This window comes from Ursus maritimus, unplaced genomic scaffold (genome assembly GCF_017311325.1).
Source record: "Ursus maritimus isolate PB19 unplaced genomic scaffold, ASM1731132v1 scaffold_27, whole genome shotgun sequence".
Taxonomy (NCBI): Eukaryota; Metazoa; Chordata; class Mammalia; order Carnivora; family Ursidae; genus Ursus; species Ursus maritimus.
The window spans coordinates 33,047,999-33,064,548 of record NW_024425230.1 but is presented as its reverse complement, the minus strand read 5'-3'; the positions used below and the strand labels follow the sequence as shown (position 1 = coordinate 33,064,548).

General features: G+C 39.8%; 1 protein-coding gene across 2 annotated transcripts in view; it reads right to left on the bottom strand.

Moving 5' to 3' along the window:
• Positions 1–204: 204 nt before the first annotated feature.
• UACA (uveal autoantigen with coiled-coil domains and ankyrin repeats) overlaps positions 205–16,550 on the bottom strand; it is a 92,572-nt gene continuing 76,226 nt past the window's right edge. For both annotated transcript variants that reach the window (XM_040643043.1, XM_008708529.2), the window contains exons 14-17: positions 7,613–10,351; positions 5,447–5,599; positions 3,518–3,583; positions 205–417 (exon numbers count right to left, since the gene is read on the bottom strand). In XM_040643043.1, coding sequence (XP_040498977.1) covers positions 346–417; positions 3,518–3,583; positions 5,447–5,599; positions 7,613–10,351 — 3,030 coding nt within the window. In that variant the 3' untranslated portion in view covers positions 205–345. The remainder of the gene's footprint in view (positions 418–3,517; positions 3,584–5,446; positions 5,600–7,612; positions 10,352–16,550) is intronic.

Below are 16,550 nucleotides of genomic sequence, written 5' to 3'. Positions count from 1 at the left end.
CTTTAAACAATTATTTCATATGGACCTACGAAAGTGTGTTATGTTTTATTAGGGATGCAACAGCTTAAAAATACGTGGCCCAACCAAGGCAGCGTTAGGCTGTTTGCCGAACTGTAAAATTACCATATATAGAATGTAAGATTTGAACTGATATGGAAAAACTCAGTAACATAACCATCTAATTAAAAAAAAAAAACTTGCCGATGAAACAAAATATACTTTATTTCAATTATACTAGCACAAGGCGGCCCCGGAGGCCACGGAAGGCCACGGAAGGCCATGGAGTGGCACAGGGAACGCTGAGCACCAGCAGCTAAAGCACACACCGGCGGGCCGGGACTGCGCTCAGCACACGAGCCCCTGCCGCATCTGTATGATCTGGAGTAAGGCCGCCTGCACATCTTCGTCCATGTGACCCTTGAGGAAAAGAAGAAAGGCAGACGTACTTCATGTCATCTTCATTTACACAAGAATTCTAAAGACCAAGGCTTCAAAACAGGGCCTAAGTGGCTGCGATTCACCAATGCTAAAGCCTCATCATTGTCACGATATTCTAAAGGACTTACTGGAAAGGAGGGCAGAGCTGTGTGATGGAAAGAAAGAAAGTCAGCTTACATGTAGTACAGACCAGCTGCTCTCAACACTTACTATCAGAAGATGGACGGACAAACTCCTCTCCTTCTCTCTTTTTCAATAATGGCTCAGATAATAGGAGCAACGTGAGTTATAGTTGAGCAAAGTCAATTACAAGTTAATTTTTTTCCTGCTCCTGCTGAGAAATGTTTTTTGTTAATTAGAAAAGTAATTAATGAAAAAGACCCCATACTTATATTCTTATCCTAAGTAGGATAGCATGTATGATTTTGCAACTTGCCCTGTCACCTAATGTCGCCGAGTCTTTCCCCAGCTGTCTGACAGCCATTGATGGTGCTGCCCACCTTTACGAGCAGACTCCTAGAGAAGAAACTGCCCAGGCTCAACTGCTAATTTTGCTAAGCACTACAAAACTTCCCTCTACAGGTACTGTCCCAATTTACACTCCCACCAACAGGGTATATATGCCGATTTCTCAGACACCTTGGCCAACACTAAGACGGTCATCTTGTTTAATACTTGCCAATCCCATAGGTGGAAAATGGTACCTCCTTGTTTATTTGCATTTCCCCGTTACTGAGGAGGCTGAGATCTTTTTATATGAATGTTAGCCATTTATATTTAGGAAGAAACACTGAACTTAAAAAGATGGCAAGAGGTTGATTAAATGCGAGTCAATATGGTAGGCTTACAACACCCTCTTCCCCTTTTTCTTTGCTTGAACACTTGAATAGGTTTCAGCATAACACTTCCTATTAATATAAAAAGTTATGCTTCCAAAATCTGTTTCTATAACAGCAGGATGTTTAAATTTCAAACATTAGCCATAGTTGACTAAACTGAATTTCTTAGTTAACTTTACGATGCCAGAAGGCAAGCCTATTTCAGATGCCAGTTGCTTTTGTTATGTTTCATTAGGAGTCAGTAGAATTTCAACTTGCGGAAGTATACATCAGACAAAGTTGAAGGCTCTGCCGTGTCTTTCGGGGAGAGCATGCTCCTCCTCCTCTGGCCAATATCAGACCTGAATGAGTGTCTCATCCTTTCGAATTTCTCTACCATTTCCCTCCTAAAGTTCCCATTCTGCTGTCCATCAACTATCTTCTCTAACAACTGCAATATATAGGTGACCCTTGAACAACAGGAGTTCAAACCATGGGTCCACACAGACACAGAGTTTTTTTTTATTAATACCATATGGTACTATACATGTATTTTCTCTTATGATTTTAATAACATAAGCTGACTTTATTGTAAGAATACAGCATATAATAAATATATAACAAATATAACATACCAAATGTGTTAATCGACTACTTATTATATATTATTATTATTATATATTATATTATATTATATTATATTATATTATATTATATTATTATATTACTGGTGAGGCTTCCAGTCAACAATAGACTATTAGTAGTCGAGTTTTTGGGGAAATCAAAAGTTATACGCAGATGCAGATTTTTCGACCATGCAGGGTCAGCACCCCTGCCTCTCACTATTCAAGGGGTCAACTGTACTTTCAAATCCTGGCTCGTCTTCTAGCTCCTCAAAGGAAAGTAGCCAATCATACCATTCATTCTTTTCCATTTGTTTCCCACTCATCTCCTATAGAAAAGGAAGGCTTTTTGATTTTAAGAATTTGACACTGTGGGTGCGCCTGGGTGGCACAGCGGTTAAGTGTCTGCCTTCGGCTCAGGGCGTGATCCCGGCGTTACGGGATCAAGCCCCACATCAGGCTCCTCTGCTGGGAGCCTGCTTCTTCCTCTCCCACTCCCCCTGCTTGTGTTCCCTCTCTCACTGGCTGTCTCTATCTCTGTCGAATAAATAAAATCTTAAAAAAAAAAAAAAAAAGAATTTGACACTGTGAAGTTTCTTCCTTTTTATTATTTTAGCTAGTTCCTTTTATTAAAAATGACCTTCTTGGATGCTTTCTCTCATCTCAATACCTTTAAAAAAAACCAAAAAACAAAAAACAGTGTGGGCTGACACTTCCAATCCTAAACAAGTCCTATTATATCTCACCTGCCATTCTAACATTGTCTCTTTTAATCCATCTTCCTGAAAAATCTATCCTGAGAATTGTGGAGATGCTGATCATAGGGTTTCTACAGAGCATTAAGTATGGTATTTTCATATGCTAAACATTTTCTTCGTGTGATTTTTCTAAAAAAAGCTTTCTCATTATACCCCCAAAGAAGGGAATTCTTGATCTTATGCTTCATTGAATTTAAGCCTCAATAAATAAATATTATTGATAATCTCCCAACCGAACCAATTTTTTTTTCTTACATTCTTACAATTTTCTGCACACCTTGTCATTTTTGCACTTTTATAGTATTTCCTACATTTCAAAGAAATACTCCTGAGAAACAGTGAAGTCCTTTCCACTCTTTTTAGCTGACAGCCAGGTATGGATGTCAAGGCATTATCTCCAGCTAGCAGTACCATTAACATGGGCTGCCATCGTTATGTTGCCAAACCGTCTAGAAAATGAGTGACAAGCAGATGGAGAGAACACTAAATTTAAGATGTTGTGTTACCATAGAGCTTTGTAAATTTCTCTGGGAGATACACAAGCCATGATTAAAAGAAACACAATTATTTTTAAATAAGCATATGGGATACAACTACTTTACACATCAATGACTTTCACATAAATTTACTTGAAAATAAAAAATGGTCTTCTCTAAAATGGGGATTGAGAAGTGCAGCTGTGTTGAGCACCAGGTGATGTATGGAAGTGTTGAATCACCGTATTGTACGTCTGAAACTAATACAGTTCTGTATGTTAAATATACTGGAATTTTTAAAAAATAAAATTGAAAGTATCTTTGAAGGAAAATAAAAAGAGTAAACTGAAATCTTTTCCAAAGGAGGAAGAGTTTTTGGGGTTTTTTGTTTTTGTTTTTTTTACCTGTGCAGCACTAAGAAGATGTGTCCGATAAATTGCAATCACCTCTTGGTGCTGTCTGTCGGCGTCCTAGAAATGTGGAAAGGTGGACAGATCAGAGTATCAGCATTGCCGTTTGCAAACACATGGAGGCCTGTGGCAACGCCACCTTCAGGCTTGATGCTACACAATGGTACTGTGCGCCCGCCACACCTTGTAACAAACCACCTTGGACCCACCCCATGCAACACTTCATAGCACAACAGTAGTATAAACGTCCCTTTCAATGTGTGGGAACATGCCTAGTGAAAGCAATGGCACTTGTCCTGGGTACCATGAGATTACTGCCTTCGTTCACGTCTAATGCCACGAGATCATCCAGACACTTACCGACGTCTACTTTGGATTATTGCAAAAGCTTCCCATCTTGTCTCCCTGCCTCTAGATTTTATTTCCTCTCATACTTCTGAGATTAAGATAGCTCTTTGCTCATATCACTTTTGGCTCAGAAACCTTGGGAGAAACTTCATTCCATATAAAAGAGAATCCAAACTCATCCGCTTGCTTCTTAACAGGTTTGGCAGTTCCGCCACAAATACAGCTCCTACAACCAGCCCGGCTGATCAGCTTCTCACGGCCCCATGGGTATCTGCCTCTTGCATTCCACCTCCACCCTTTCCTTCCTACGATTTCCCTTGCCTGGAAGATTCTCTGTGTTCCATTCACCTACCAAAACATCATCTACCCTACAGGGTCAGGCCAAGGTGTTCCCTTCCTCTTTAACTAGCTCCCACCACCACACCAGTGATCCTTCCTTCCTGTGAATTCATAATCACTTAGAATCTGGGATCGTATTCTCAATTCTATATTTGATATTTTTGGTCTTATTATTTACTTTTCGTGGATCTGGATTTTGCCTAACTACCCAGAACTCCCTGGGACAAAAACTTTGTACTCTCTTGATCCCTGACAGTGTTTAGCACAGTGTCATGAACATAATAAATAATAAACCAGTATTTCCAATTATTGAAGGGACTACCGTATCCTTTTGATAAGATCCAAATCAATAATTTGTCATCATTAATTTGTAGGCCAGGGGTACTAATAAAATGAACCCTTAAAAAACAGCTTTCTTCTATTCAAAATCAACTCCTAACCAATTCCTATAAAATCGGAAATTATTAGCAACAATTTACATTTGAGTAGGATATGTTTTCTTTAGCATTTCCATGCCCGTTATGTTACCTCATCTGATTAAAAAAGCAAACAAATAAGTAATCAGTTCTCATTAGCCTACTTTACAGATAAAGAGGCCAAGGATTAAGAGGAATGTCCCATGTAACTCGCTTTTAAGTGGCAGAGTGTAGAACTGGGCTCCCGTCTTCAGTTTCCCAATCCAGTTGCTTTAACATAGAAAGGAGATACATATACGCATATAGGATACCTATATATGGATATATTTATTTCCATATGTTTTCTTTTAATATATAGGTATAAAGCCAGAGGGATGCCTACCTTTATTTGTAAGTATAAAGTATAAAATACTGTATTAAACGAAAACCTCCTTTAGTTGAGTAGACCAATATTTTAGTGAATGTGCTGCAGTTACGAAGATACCAGATTTGGAGTCAGCCAGTCCCAGGATTAAATTCCAGCTGCATGTCGCTAGGCATCAGGGATTTTCATCTTTGTTTCCTTAAGAGTTAAGCGGGGGAATAAAACCTTGTAGGGCCGTGATGAAGATCAAGGTCAAAGGACGTGAAGCATTCAGGATTGTGCCTGGTGTAGCGAAGGCACCGAATACACCGCTAGTACAAGGAACTTGGAGCAAACGCGATTACCCTCCTGGACCTGAGCACAGCCACACATTAATGTGATTTCTAAATACACGTTCGCCCACTACCGTGAACCCGCACACAGGGGCACGCCGGCCTCCGGGTGCGGGGTACTCACAGCCAGCTGCCGCTGCAGGGACTTCACTTGCTGCTGCAGGCTGTCGATCAGCGGGCTCTGCCTCCTGCTGGGACCCCCGCTCGGCACCGTGAGCTGTGAAAGGCCACTGAGTGCCTGCTTCAGTCTTTCCACGTCATTAAGCAGTTCTGTTATCTTATAAAGAGAGAAAAAAGGAATGGGAAAACCCTCTATTATTCCCTTACTAGATTCTAACGAACACCTTCACACAAAAATCACTTCTTGAGGCATACAACTTATCTTTACAGACCAGAAAATTGACGTGCGAATATCGTCAAGATTTTTATCAACAGTATATGCAATATGTAAGTTCTTTCATCAAATTCCTCCCGGTAAATTCCTTACAAAAGCATTACCAAATTGAGAATAAACGTATATCCTAAGATTTGAGTGTGACCTCAGTCTCTTTAGTCTTAGATGATATTTAAGTACTTATGAAAGTCTACAGATTATCTTCTGGGTCGTTTGAAGCATAGGAACTTATGGGGCATTGCCTCCAACAAAGTTTGAAAGGATAGCATGGCGCGTGGAAGTCTAGCATTAACTTATGTGCCTGGTTCGTGTCAAGAATATATGATTTTTGGGGCGCCTGGGTGGCATAGCGGTTAAGCGTCTGCCTTCGGCTCAGGGCGTGATCCCGGCGTTACGGGATCGAGCCCCACATCAGGCTCCTCCGCTATGAGCCTGCTTCTTCCTCTCCCACTCCCCCTGCTTGTGTTCCCTCTCTCGCTGGCTGTCTCTATCTCTGTCAAATAAATGAATAAAATCTTTGAAAAAAAAAAAAAATATATGATTTTAGACTACTTTGTCTTTAAAAGGGAAAAATAATCAGGAGGCTGTTCGGACTAGTGGAGAGAGCAAAAGCTTTGTTTAAAATCATCCTGATCCGTTATTTATTAGCTATGTGAGGTTGGTTAATCTCCTTTCTTTTTCTGAGCTTTAGTTCCTCTATCAGTGAAAGGGCTAAGCTCTTTCGTAGTTAAGAAAATCAAATGCAATTATAAATGTATGCCTGGTATGTAGTATATGTTCAATAAGCGGCAACAATTTTAAGTAGTTATTAATAACTTGCCATTATAATTACACTCTATTATATTCGTAACCACCTTCTGAGTAAGTGGAGGGCATTTAAATTCTGGGCCGTATGAGCAGATGGGTCATGTTATTAGCACTTGCACTTCTCCACTGAGGAGGGCTAGGAACGTGTCTGCTCTTAGAACTCCCCAGAACTGACCAGAGCACGTGGCATATAAAACGCATTCAAGAATTATTTACTGAACTGATAAAAATACACCCAACCTTCCTGACTTCTCGTCTTCATAGTACACACTTTATGCCAACTATCAGTTTCAAAAATATTGTTGGGCGCCTAGTCTGTAAATTATATCATGAGAATGAATGAAAAGAAAAAGTAAGTTACAAACCTGAGCTTACTGGCTGGTTGAGCAGCTCAGCCACACGACTCTGAGACAGCCATCTAGACATTTGAAATGGATGGCGGCACTAACGGAGACATGCATTTTGGGAGAGGAACAGTTTCCTGGAGGCTAGATTGGACAGTGAAGGCTTCGGGAAGGAGGATACGTGTTGAAGCGGGCATGAAGGAACATACAGGACTTAACTCGGAAGGCAGGAGGGGCAGGGCATTCTGGGTGAGGAGACCAGTCTGTGGAAAGATATGAGGACACAGTGTGCAAGGAATTGGGGGGGCTTGGTTACTGGTATGGGTGAGCGCCAAGACCAAGTCTAGGATGCTCCCCCGTTTCCTTCGTTTCCTGCAGCCCCGAAACGGCTTTCTTTCTCCTCTCTCTCATCACCCTTCCGGTACCCTAAAACCCACTGGACTGACCATTCACTTATGAGGCAATTGAACGTTGAGTCTCCCCATCTTTCCTCAATTCTTGGCTATACCAGTTGAGGAAACCGAAGGAGAAAGGCTTTTGTTTGTAGGACTTTCTTTTTTTTTTTTTCAATCCTGAATTTCTTTGCCCACCGGCAGTCTAACTGGAAAGGTGGCATTTAGTGGTCACATAGTCAATGCTTCTGTAGCCCTGTCCTGTGGGAGGCTGTGGTAAAGGGCCCTGTCCACTCCGGCAGCCCTGCTCTGGGGCTTCCAACGGCAAACCATGCAGACTGCTCGGTGCCTACCTTATTATCTTTCGCTTCAATTTGTTTGGCGGACTCCTGTATTCTCTTCTGTAACTCTGTGATTGTTGTTAAGGACTTATCACACCGCTCCTGCTGATCCTTGATTTCTTGCTCTATGCTGAAATGCAGTAATTCCTTCTCGTCCTTGGCAGACAGGTGCTTCTTTTGGGCATGCAGCACCTCCTCACAGGCTTCTTCATACTTTCTATTCAGATTGGCCAGCTTTTCATTTAGGTTGGAAATCTGGCCCTCCAAATCACTTTTTGTTGCTTTATATTTAGACAAATCGACTACTTCTCTCGTCTCTAGTTTTTTTAATGCTTGTTTTGTGTTCTGAACTTCAGACTGGAGTTTGGAGACCTCTTCGGTTTTGTTCTGGCTTTCTTCTTCCTTTTCCCTCAGGCTGGCCTTTATGATGCCCACTTCCTTCTCGAATGCTTCCTTAATCCGCAAATGCTCTGCCAGGGGCACCGAAGAGTTCTTTTGGTTCTCCAACTTCTGATGCAGTTTAGCCACTGTCTGCTGCTCTTTCTCATAACACTTCTGCTTATTCTTCAGTTCTTCCTTCAGATGCTCAATAGTGCCATTAAGAGATTTTTTCAGGGCCTCGACCTGTTCCAATGGGACATGCTGCTTTTGCAGAAGGGTCTGGGCTGCAAGAAGCTCAGAAGTCCGTCTGGCATTTTCGTCAACCAGCTTCTCCTTCTCGGTCTTCACCTCCGTGTATTTCTCTAACAGGTCTTTCAACTGTTTGTTTAGCTCCTCTGCTTTCCTGTTTAGTGCTCTCTCCGTGTCATGAGAGTTCTCAAGGAGAACATTCTTATCCTTCAAATCCTTCTGAAGAGTGCAAATCTCCTTCTTCAACTTGTCATTCTCTTGCTTGCACTGCTTGGCCTCTTCCTCCCTGACTTGGTATTTTTGTGTCTGCTCTGATAACTGTTCTTTTAGTTCTTTCTCTGTTGCTTTAAATTTTCTCTCACACTCTTCGAAGCTGATGATTGGAGCATATTTGAGCTTAATGCATTCCTGTATCGTGTCAAGTTCCTTCTTCTGGGCTTCAATCTCGGCATGCAGTGTCACAATCTCCTCCTGGCCCTTTTTGTAGTTAGCCAGAATTTCCGCACTGTTATCCTGTACCCTCTTCATGTTCTGGTTTATGGTACTCATCTTCTCCTCGTGCTCTCGGAGGCTGATGTACTCAGCTTTCATTTGCCTCTGAGTGTTTTCCAGGTTTCTCCTGAGGATTTCATTCTCAGCTTTTGTTTTTACAAATTCCTGATTAAGATCTTCGAATTTTTTCTTCGCATCTAGTAATTCTCTGTTGGCCTTATCCAGTGTGCCACTCAATGCGGTTTTTACCTCCTCGTGGGTTTTAGCCGGCACATACTGGGTACTCAGGGTCTTTTTCAAGTTAGTGTTTTCAGACACGAGTGCATTTATTCTCTCTCGGTCTTCACCGCACTTCTTATTCAGTTCAGACAGCTGTCGTTTGAGGTCAGCGACGCTGGATTTCAGAGCCATGACCTCCTTTTGGTGTTTCTCGGGAGGCACGAACACAGTTTCCAGGCGGCTAACGTTCTTACTTAAACTGTCATTTTCCATCATCAGTTTCTCCATTTCCAGCTTCTTGTCTGCGTATTTTTGTGTTACATCTAAAAGCTGTTTCTTCAGCCCATCGACAGTGACGTCATGTGACTTTTTCATCTCTTCGCTGACTTGAAGAGGAACATAATGACTTTTCATTTCACTTGTTAAGTCCTGTACTTGCTGGTTGAGGAGCTTATTATCCAGATAAACCTTTTCCACGTCCCTCTGCAACGTCTGATTTTTTGACGTCAGTTCGGTGACCTTCTTCATGAGTTCCCCTGCTCTCTGCTCCAGTCTGCTCTTGAGCTGCTCGTGTTCCTCTGGCTTGACGTGCTGAGCAAGCTTGGCCTTACAATTCTCAAGCTCTCTCTTTAACTGTCTGATTTCACCAAGTGATTTTTCATACTCTCTTTCCGTCTCTCCTATTTTTTTCACCTTCTCGTTTACTTCACTCGATAATAAGCTCTTCAGGCTTTCAAATTTTTCTGTCGGAACTGAAAGGGCCAGCTTTGCTAAGAGTTCTTTTACCTGGCCTTCCGCCTCGGCGACCCTCCTTCCCTTCTTGTCTCGCTCCGTTTCACACGTACTGAGTTCCTTCTGCAATCGCTTATTCTCTTCCACCAGCTTGCCTTCGTCCCTCCTAAACTGTTCTACTAACAGTTCGTTTTGTTTGATTTGGTTTCGCAATTTTCCCACTTCTGCTGACACGCCCTCGTATTTCGCTTTCATGTCCTTCAACTGGTCCTTCAGCTCCTCCGTTAGCCTGTGGCTCGCTGTGGCTGCTTCACTTGTCAGGTGCTCTTTAAGGGCAAGAAAGTGTGTCTGCATTTGTTTTACTTTACCTTCGGACTCATACATTCTCTTCTGCACATCTTTCAGTGCGTCTTCTAACTGCTTTATCTGCTCGTCCGAATCCTCCTTGATGCGTTCACATTCTAGCGCTAAGGCTTTGCACTCGGCCACCTTGTGCGCCAGCTCGTTCTGGAGCTTGAGGCGGTCTTGTTTCGCGGATTCGCAGAAAGTTCTCATGGCTTCTAACTCTTTCTTTAAAATGTCACTTTCGGAATATGAGGTTTGATTGGTTAACGACAGCTCCAGTGGTCTTAACACGGACCTGCTCTGCATGTGGGCTGGCACCCCTGGGGAAGTACACTGAAAAGGGGAACAAAAAAGGTACTCATCACAAAAGCCTAAAGAAGACGTTGGCTTATCTGCTAAACTTATAAAGTTCCCACATCATCAGCAATCAAGGGGTTTTCAGACTAGCATATTAGAAAACTACAGTAGTGATTTTTGAGGCTAGAAAAGCCATTCTGGGTATGATTCCCTTCACATGTTCTCAAGCAGTGATGCTTAGAGAGTCTGTTCACTTTACGTGTATTTCTGGCAGAACAAAGAAAGAAAATAGATGTGGCCTCTGAGGACTACTTCTTCTTCCTTTCCCCATTCACAGTAACTACCCACAAGTGATATCAACTTTATCAAAACACATTTATTATTTCTATGCTTTATGGCATATTATGTGCTTAGAACTTCCAATTCCAAAGAAAGTCATCGGAACACTTAAATCAAAACAAGTACTGCAATTTTAAATCTGCAAATTTTATAGAATGATACATTAAGTAACTTCTAATAAGATATATAATTTCTGAATATCCTCGTTAACTCCAATGTAATGTTCTTAAAACTATAAAACTATAAAAATACCACCAAAATAAACACAGCTAGTATGAGTTGTCAAGAGAATATTAGTTAAAACTCACAAAGATGAAACAAGTTTTCTTCTCTCAAGTAGGATGAACTAGAACTTAGAATATGATCTAAGTACAAAATTTGATTGACAACTTACTCCCTTCACTAAGTGTTGACACAAAAAAGAAGTATAATTAACCTTCTCATGAAATAGTTCATAAACAGAACATATAATCATGAAAGACTAAATGTGATTATTTTATTTTTTCCCATACAGCCTATTAGAGTAAGGGCTCTTTACAGCTACTAACTCATTGATAAAAGCCATGTGCTGTGCACACATTCCGCTATTTTAATAGGCGGGTTTTACTGTTGTTCAGTTAAATCTATACTGCCTTCCTCAGGATCAAGAAGAAGAAAATTAAAAACATAGAATAATTTCCCAGCCTCACTCTGCTTCTAAATTACCTTTCAATTTACCAGTGATCTTTAGACTAAAACTGCGATAATTTACCAATTGTTTACACATCTTTACAATGTCCATACTTGTTTTATTACAAATATTTATCTAATCTTAAATACTTTTCAGATAATATCCATTTCCTCAACTTAGAATCTTGTAAGTTTCCAGCTTGAAGTGATTTTTTAAAAAAAAGATTTTATTTATTTATTTGACAGAGAGAAAGAGAGAGAGCACAAGCAGGGGGAACGGCAGGCAGGCTCCCCTCAGAGCAGGGAGCCCAACACAGGGCTTGATCCCAGGACCCTGGGATCATAACCTGAGAGCTGAAGGCAGATGTTTAACCAACTGAGCCATCCAGCTACCCCTCCAGTTAAAGTGATCTTAAGACATCACAAAGACTAACTCATTCTGCCTATAAATGACAGAATGTAAAAAAGCCTTTAAGGGGCACCTGGGTGGTACAGCAGTTAAGCGTCTGCCTTCGGCTCAGGGCGTGATCCCGGCGTTATGGGATCGAGCCCCACGTCAGGCTCCTCCGCTGGGAGCCTGCTTCTTCCTCTCCCACTCCCCCTGCTTGTGTTCCCTCTCTCGCTGGCTGTCTCTATCTCTGTCAAATAAATAAATAAAATCTTTAAAAAAAAAAAAAAGCCTTTAAAAGCCCAAATATGTATCACTTCAGTCCATGGGAGGTGCTAAAAATGCAAACTTGTATCTACTGGAAAGTAAAGGTCAGAAGCAGATGAACAAGTAAATCGGCCAACACTACCTCTTGGAAGCTTTCCTTATTTTGAGGTGAATTTCCAACACATACAATATGTATTTGAATACAAGGAAAAATACATTTCAAAGCCAAAAAAATTACTTCTGAATTATTCATAACCTGTCTTCCCCTCTATATGGGCAAATATGAAGAGCTGACCAAATGCTGTTAATAAATACAGGCTTACTCTCAAAGACAATGAAACTGTAATTCAAATCTCTAATTTAAGCTACCGTCATCAAAAACACTCTAGAGGGCACCAGAAACAGTAATATCTGCTTTTATTAAACTCAGAATACCAACAACTTTTCTTTGATAATGAAAACCTTATTCAATGTATATGTACTTATCACTGTTTTCCTCTTTTTAAAAAGGCACGAATATTTTTAATAAATATTTTTTAATTAAAAAACAGAATTACCTGTGAATCTGCCATGTACGTTTGACCCTGTTTGAGAAGCATATCTTCTTTTCCTACATAAATCCAAATTAATGATATCTTAACTTAAATACCCATACCAAAGTAGGCTAAGAATTGATTTGGTGTTACTATCTCTCCTCTATTTTTCAAACAAAAGAATGAGTTACGGGGCGCCTGGGTGGCACAGCGGTTAAGCGTCTGCCTTCGGCTCAGGGCGTGATCCCGGCATTATGGGATCGAGCCCCACATCAGGCTCCTCTGCTATGAGCCTGCTTCTTCCTCTCCCACTCCCCTTGCTTGTGTTCCCTCTCTCGCTGGCTGTCTCTATCTCTGTCAAATAAATAAATAAAATCTTTAAAAAAAAAAAAAAAAAGAATGAGTTACGACATAAAATTATCCTTGTTCTAAAATATCCCTGTCTTTCCTTATTATTTCTATAGACGTCAGGGAAGTATCTATATTCTTCTGAATAGATACTAAGTTGGTTTTTAGAAATATATAAGATGGTTAGACTACATAAGCTACATGATTATTATAAAATATGTATCTTACAATCAGTCAAAATAAAAGTGGTGTTCTTTACAATTTATGGGATAAATATTACTATTGTACTTAGCTCGAGGATAATTTAATACTTACAGGAAGCAAAAAATGGATTTTCTAGAGGAATTATTTAGAATTAGCAAACAATCCATAAAAGTTAATATTAATTACAGTCTTAAGATAACTAAGACATAAGTATTTATGTAACTTCAAATTTTAAACTGCCTCCCAGCATTGAGACTATATCCAAAGATTTCTCCAAATCAAAAAACCATGTTATGTTTCTTTTCATAAAAAACAAGCTCCAAATCTCACAAGATAAATGCCGACTAATCAACAAGGCAAGTTTGGTAGCTCATATAAGATACAACTTAGAAATACAGGTGCCTAGGGAATATCAGAGCCTCAGCATTGCCAGATTTTAGGTTAGAGGCTACAGCAGTATCTTCACTTCCTCCTGTGTCGTGTGTTCAGGTATAACACAATAGTTGAAGCCGAGCAGCAAGAATGTCATATACAGTTAGACAAAATAACTAGGTATAAACATTCTTCTGTGTTTGAACTGGGTGAACGGTAATGATAACCTATGCTTTTGTACTTCCGGTTACTGAAATGACTTCCTGATCCTAAATGATCGCTCTGAAATCAGAAGCATAAATATATGACGAATATTGCTTCATTTTGTTAAATTCTGTATCTATTTTGATCCAATCATTAAAGCCACATTTGCAACATTCCTTGTTTCTCCTGAGTATGATTCTACTTGAAACCACAAAAAGACACCACACTAGTGACAATTAGAGAGACCAGTTGGGAATAAACTACTTCACTAAGCATTTTAATAAAAGCAGCCAAGCGTTTCAAGGAAAAACTTTACTGCTCAAAAGAAAAAAAAAAGAAAAGTGAGCCCCACATGAACTGAAACAACATTCGATGCACATTCTTTGCTGCTTCTTTACCTCAAAAGGAAGAAAACGTCTTCCCTATCAAATGCAATCCCTATTAAAACACCAACAGCATTTTTCACAGAATAGAACCAATAATAGTACGATTTGAATGGAACCACAAAGAGCCCAAATAGCCCAAGCAATCTTGAAAAAGAAGAACAAAGCTGGAGGTATCACAATCCCAGATTTCAAGGTATACTACAAAGCTGTAGTAATCAAAACGGTACAGTAATGGCAGAAAAAAAGACACAGACATCAATAGAACAGAACAGAGAGCCCAGAAATAAGTCCATGCTTATACAGTCAATTAATTTATGACGAAGGAGGCAAGAGTATACAATGGAGAAAAGACAGTTTCTCTTCAACAAATCATGTTGGGAAAACTGGACAGATAAATGCAAAAGAATGAAACTGGACCACTTTCTTACACTATACACAAAAATAAACTCAGAATGGATCAAAGACCTAAACCTGACATGTGAAACTGTAAAACTGGTAGAAAAAAATAGGCCATAATCTCTTTTGACATTGGCCATAGAAATACTTTTCTAGATAGGTCTCTTCTGGCAAAGGAAACAAAAGCAAAAATAAATTGCTGGAACCACATCAAAATAAAAATCCTTTGCACAACAAAGGAAACCATTTAAAGGCCACCTAGTGAATGGGAAAAGCTATCTGTAAATCACATATCTGATAAGGAATTAATATCCAAAATATAGGAAGAACTTACACACACTCCTAAAAAATAATCCAATTAAAAAATAGGCAGAGGACCTGAACAGACATTTCTCCAAAGAAGACATACAGATGGCCAATAAACTCATGAAAAGACATTCAACATCACCAATCATCACGGAAATGCAATTGAAATCACAATGAGATACCACTTCACACCTGTTATAATGGCTAGTATGAAAAAGACAAGAAAAAACAAGTGTTGGCAAGAATGTGGAGAAAAAGGAACCCTGTGCACTGCTGGTAGGAATGTAAATTGGTGCATCCAATGTAGAAAACCGTATGGAGGTTCCTTTTTTTTTTAACTGCTGTGCCACCCAGGCGCCCCAGTATGGAGGTTCCTTGAAAAATTAATAGAAATACCATATGACCCAGTAACTCCACTACAGGGCAATTTTCTCGAAGAAAACAAAAACACTAATTCAAAAAGATAATATGCACCCCTATGTTTATAGCAGCATGATTTATAATAGCCAAGATATGGGAGCAACCCAAGCGTCCATCCATAGATGAACGGACAAAGAAGATGTGGTGAACGTACACTCACGCTGGCCATAAGAAAGGATGAGATCTTACCATTTGCAAAACATGGCTGGACCTCAAGGATATAATGCTAAGTGAAGTGACTCAGACAGAGAAAGACAAATACTATATGATTTCACTCATATGTGAAATCCCAAAACAAAACAAATGAACACACAAACAAAAAGCAGAAACAGACCCATAAATCCAAAGAATCATCTTATGGAGGAGAGGAGGTAGGAGAATGGGCAAAACAGATGAAGAAGAGTGGGAGACACAGGCTTCTAGTTACGGAATGACTGTCGTGGGGTTAAAAGGTAGAGTATAAGGAATACAGTCAGTGGTACTGTGATAACACTGTATGGTGACAGGGGAGCTACACTTACGGTGAGCATGGCATAACAGATAGAGTTGTCAAATTCCCATGGAGTATACCTGGAACTAATGTCACATTGTATGTCAAATACTTTCAATTTTTAAAAGAAGATGTGCAGATGTAGTTGTTTGTGTATATGCACTAACATATACATAACATATACATGTACTAACATATACATAACATGTACTAACATATACATAACATAACATGTTTGTGTATTAGTACTAACAGCTACGTGTCAAACTCACGGAGGTGACCACAATAAAAATGGTCCACAGTTCTGTAACTGAATGAATTCCACCTCCACTAATCCGTAGTTCCCCCGGGGTACAGAAAAGTGTCTGTTAACTTGGTTAAGGTCTTCGTTCCACGTAATATTTAATACTAGAGTTTGCAATAGCTGCTAAATGGGCTTCTACATGTATGGGTTGGGGGAGGCCTACACACAGAAGGAGTTCACAAAACTTAGTTTGGGTGTATTACCTTTACTTGATTACTCAAATAAAAATGGACAGATGAGTTGTAACATAAGATTAGCTTCATTCTAAAGTACATTTTCCCCCATATTTTTCCTATAAACAAAAGGGAACCGCCTACATATTATATATTACACATAATGCAGCATTTCTGTTGGCAGTTTATGAGGAATTTTTAGCATGTGAGATGACACAGTAGTAGGTACTCAATATTTATAAATAATGCATTCTTAGTTTTTAATGGCTGCTTTCATCAATATTGGGCCACCTGTAAAGTACACCCTCTAATTTTCTTCTTGAAAGTAAAAAACTCATTTCTAGTATAAAAATCCATCCAAATGAATACATATCGACTAGAGAAAATGTCTTCGTTAGACTACGGGAAGAAAGCTACAAAACAATATTCCCGCGTG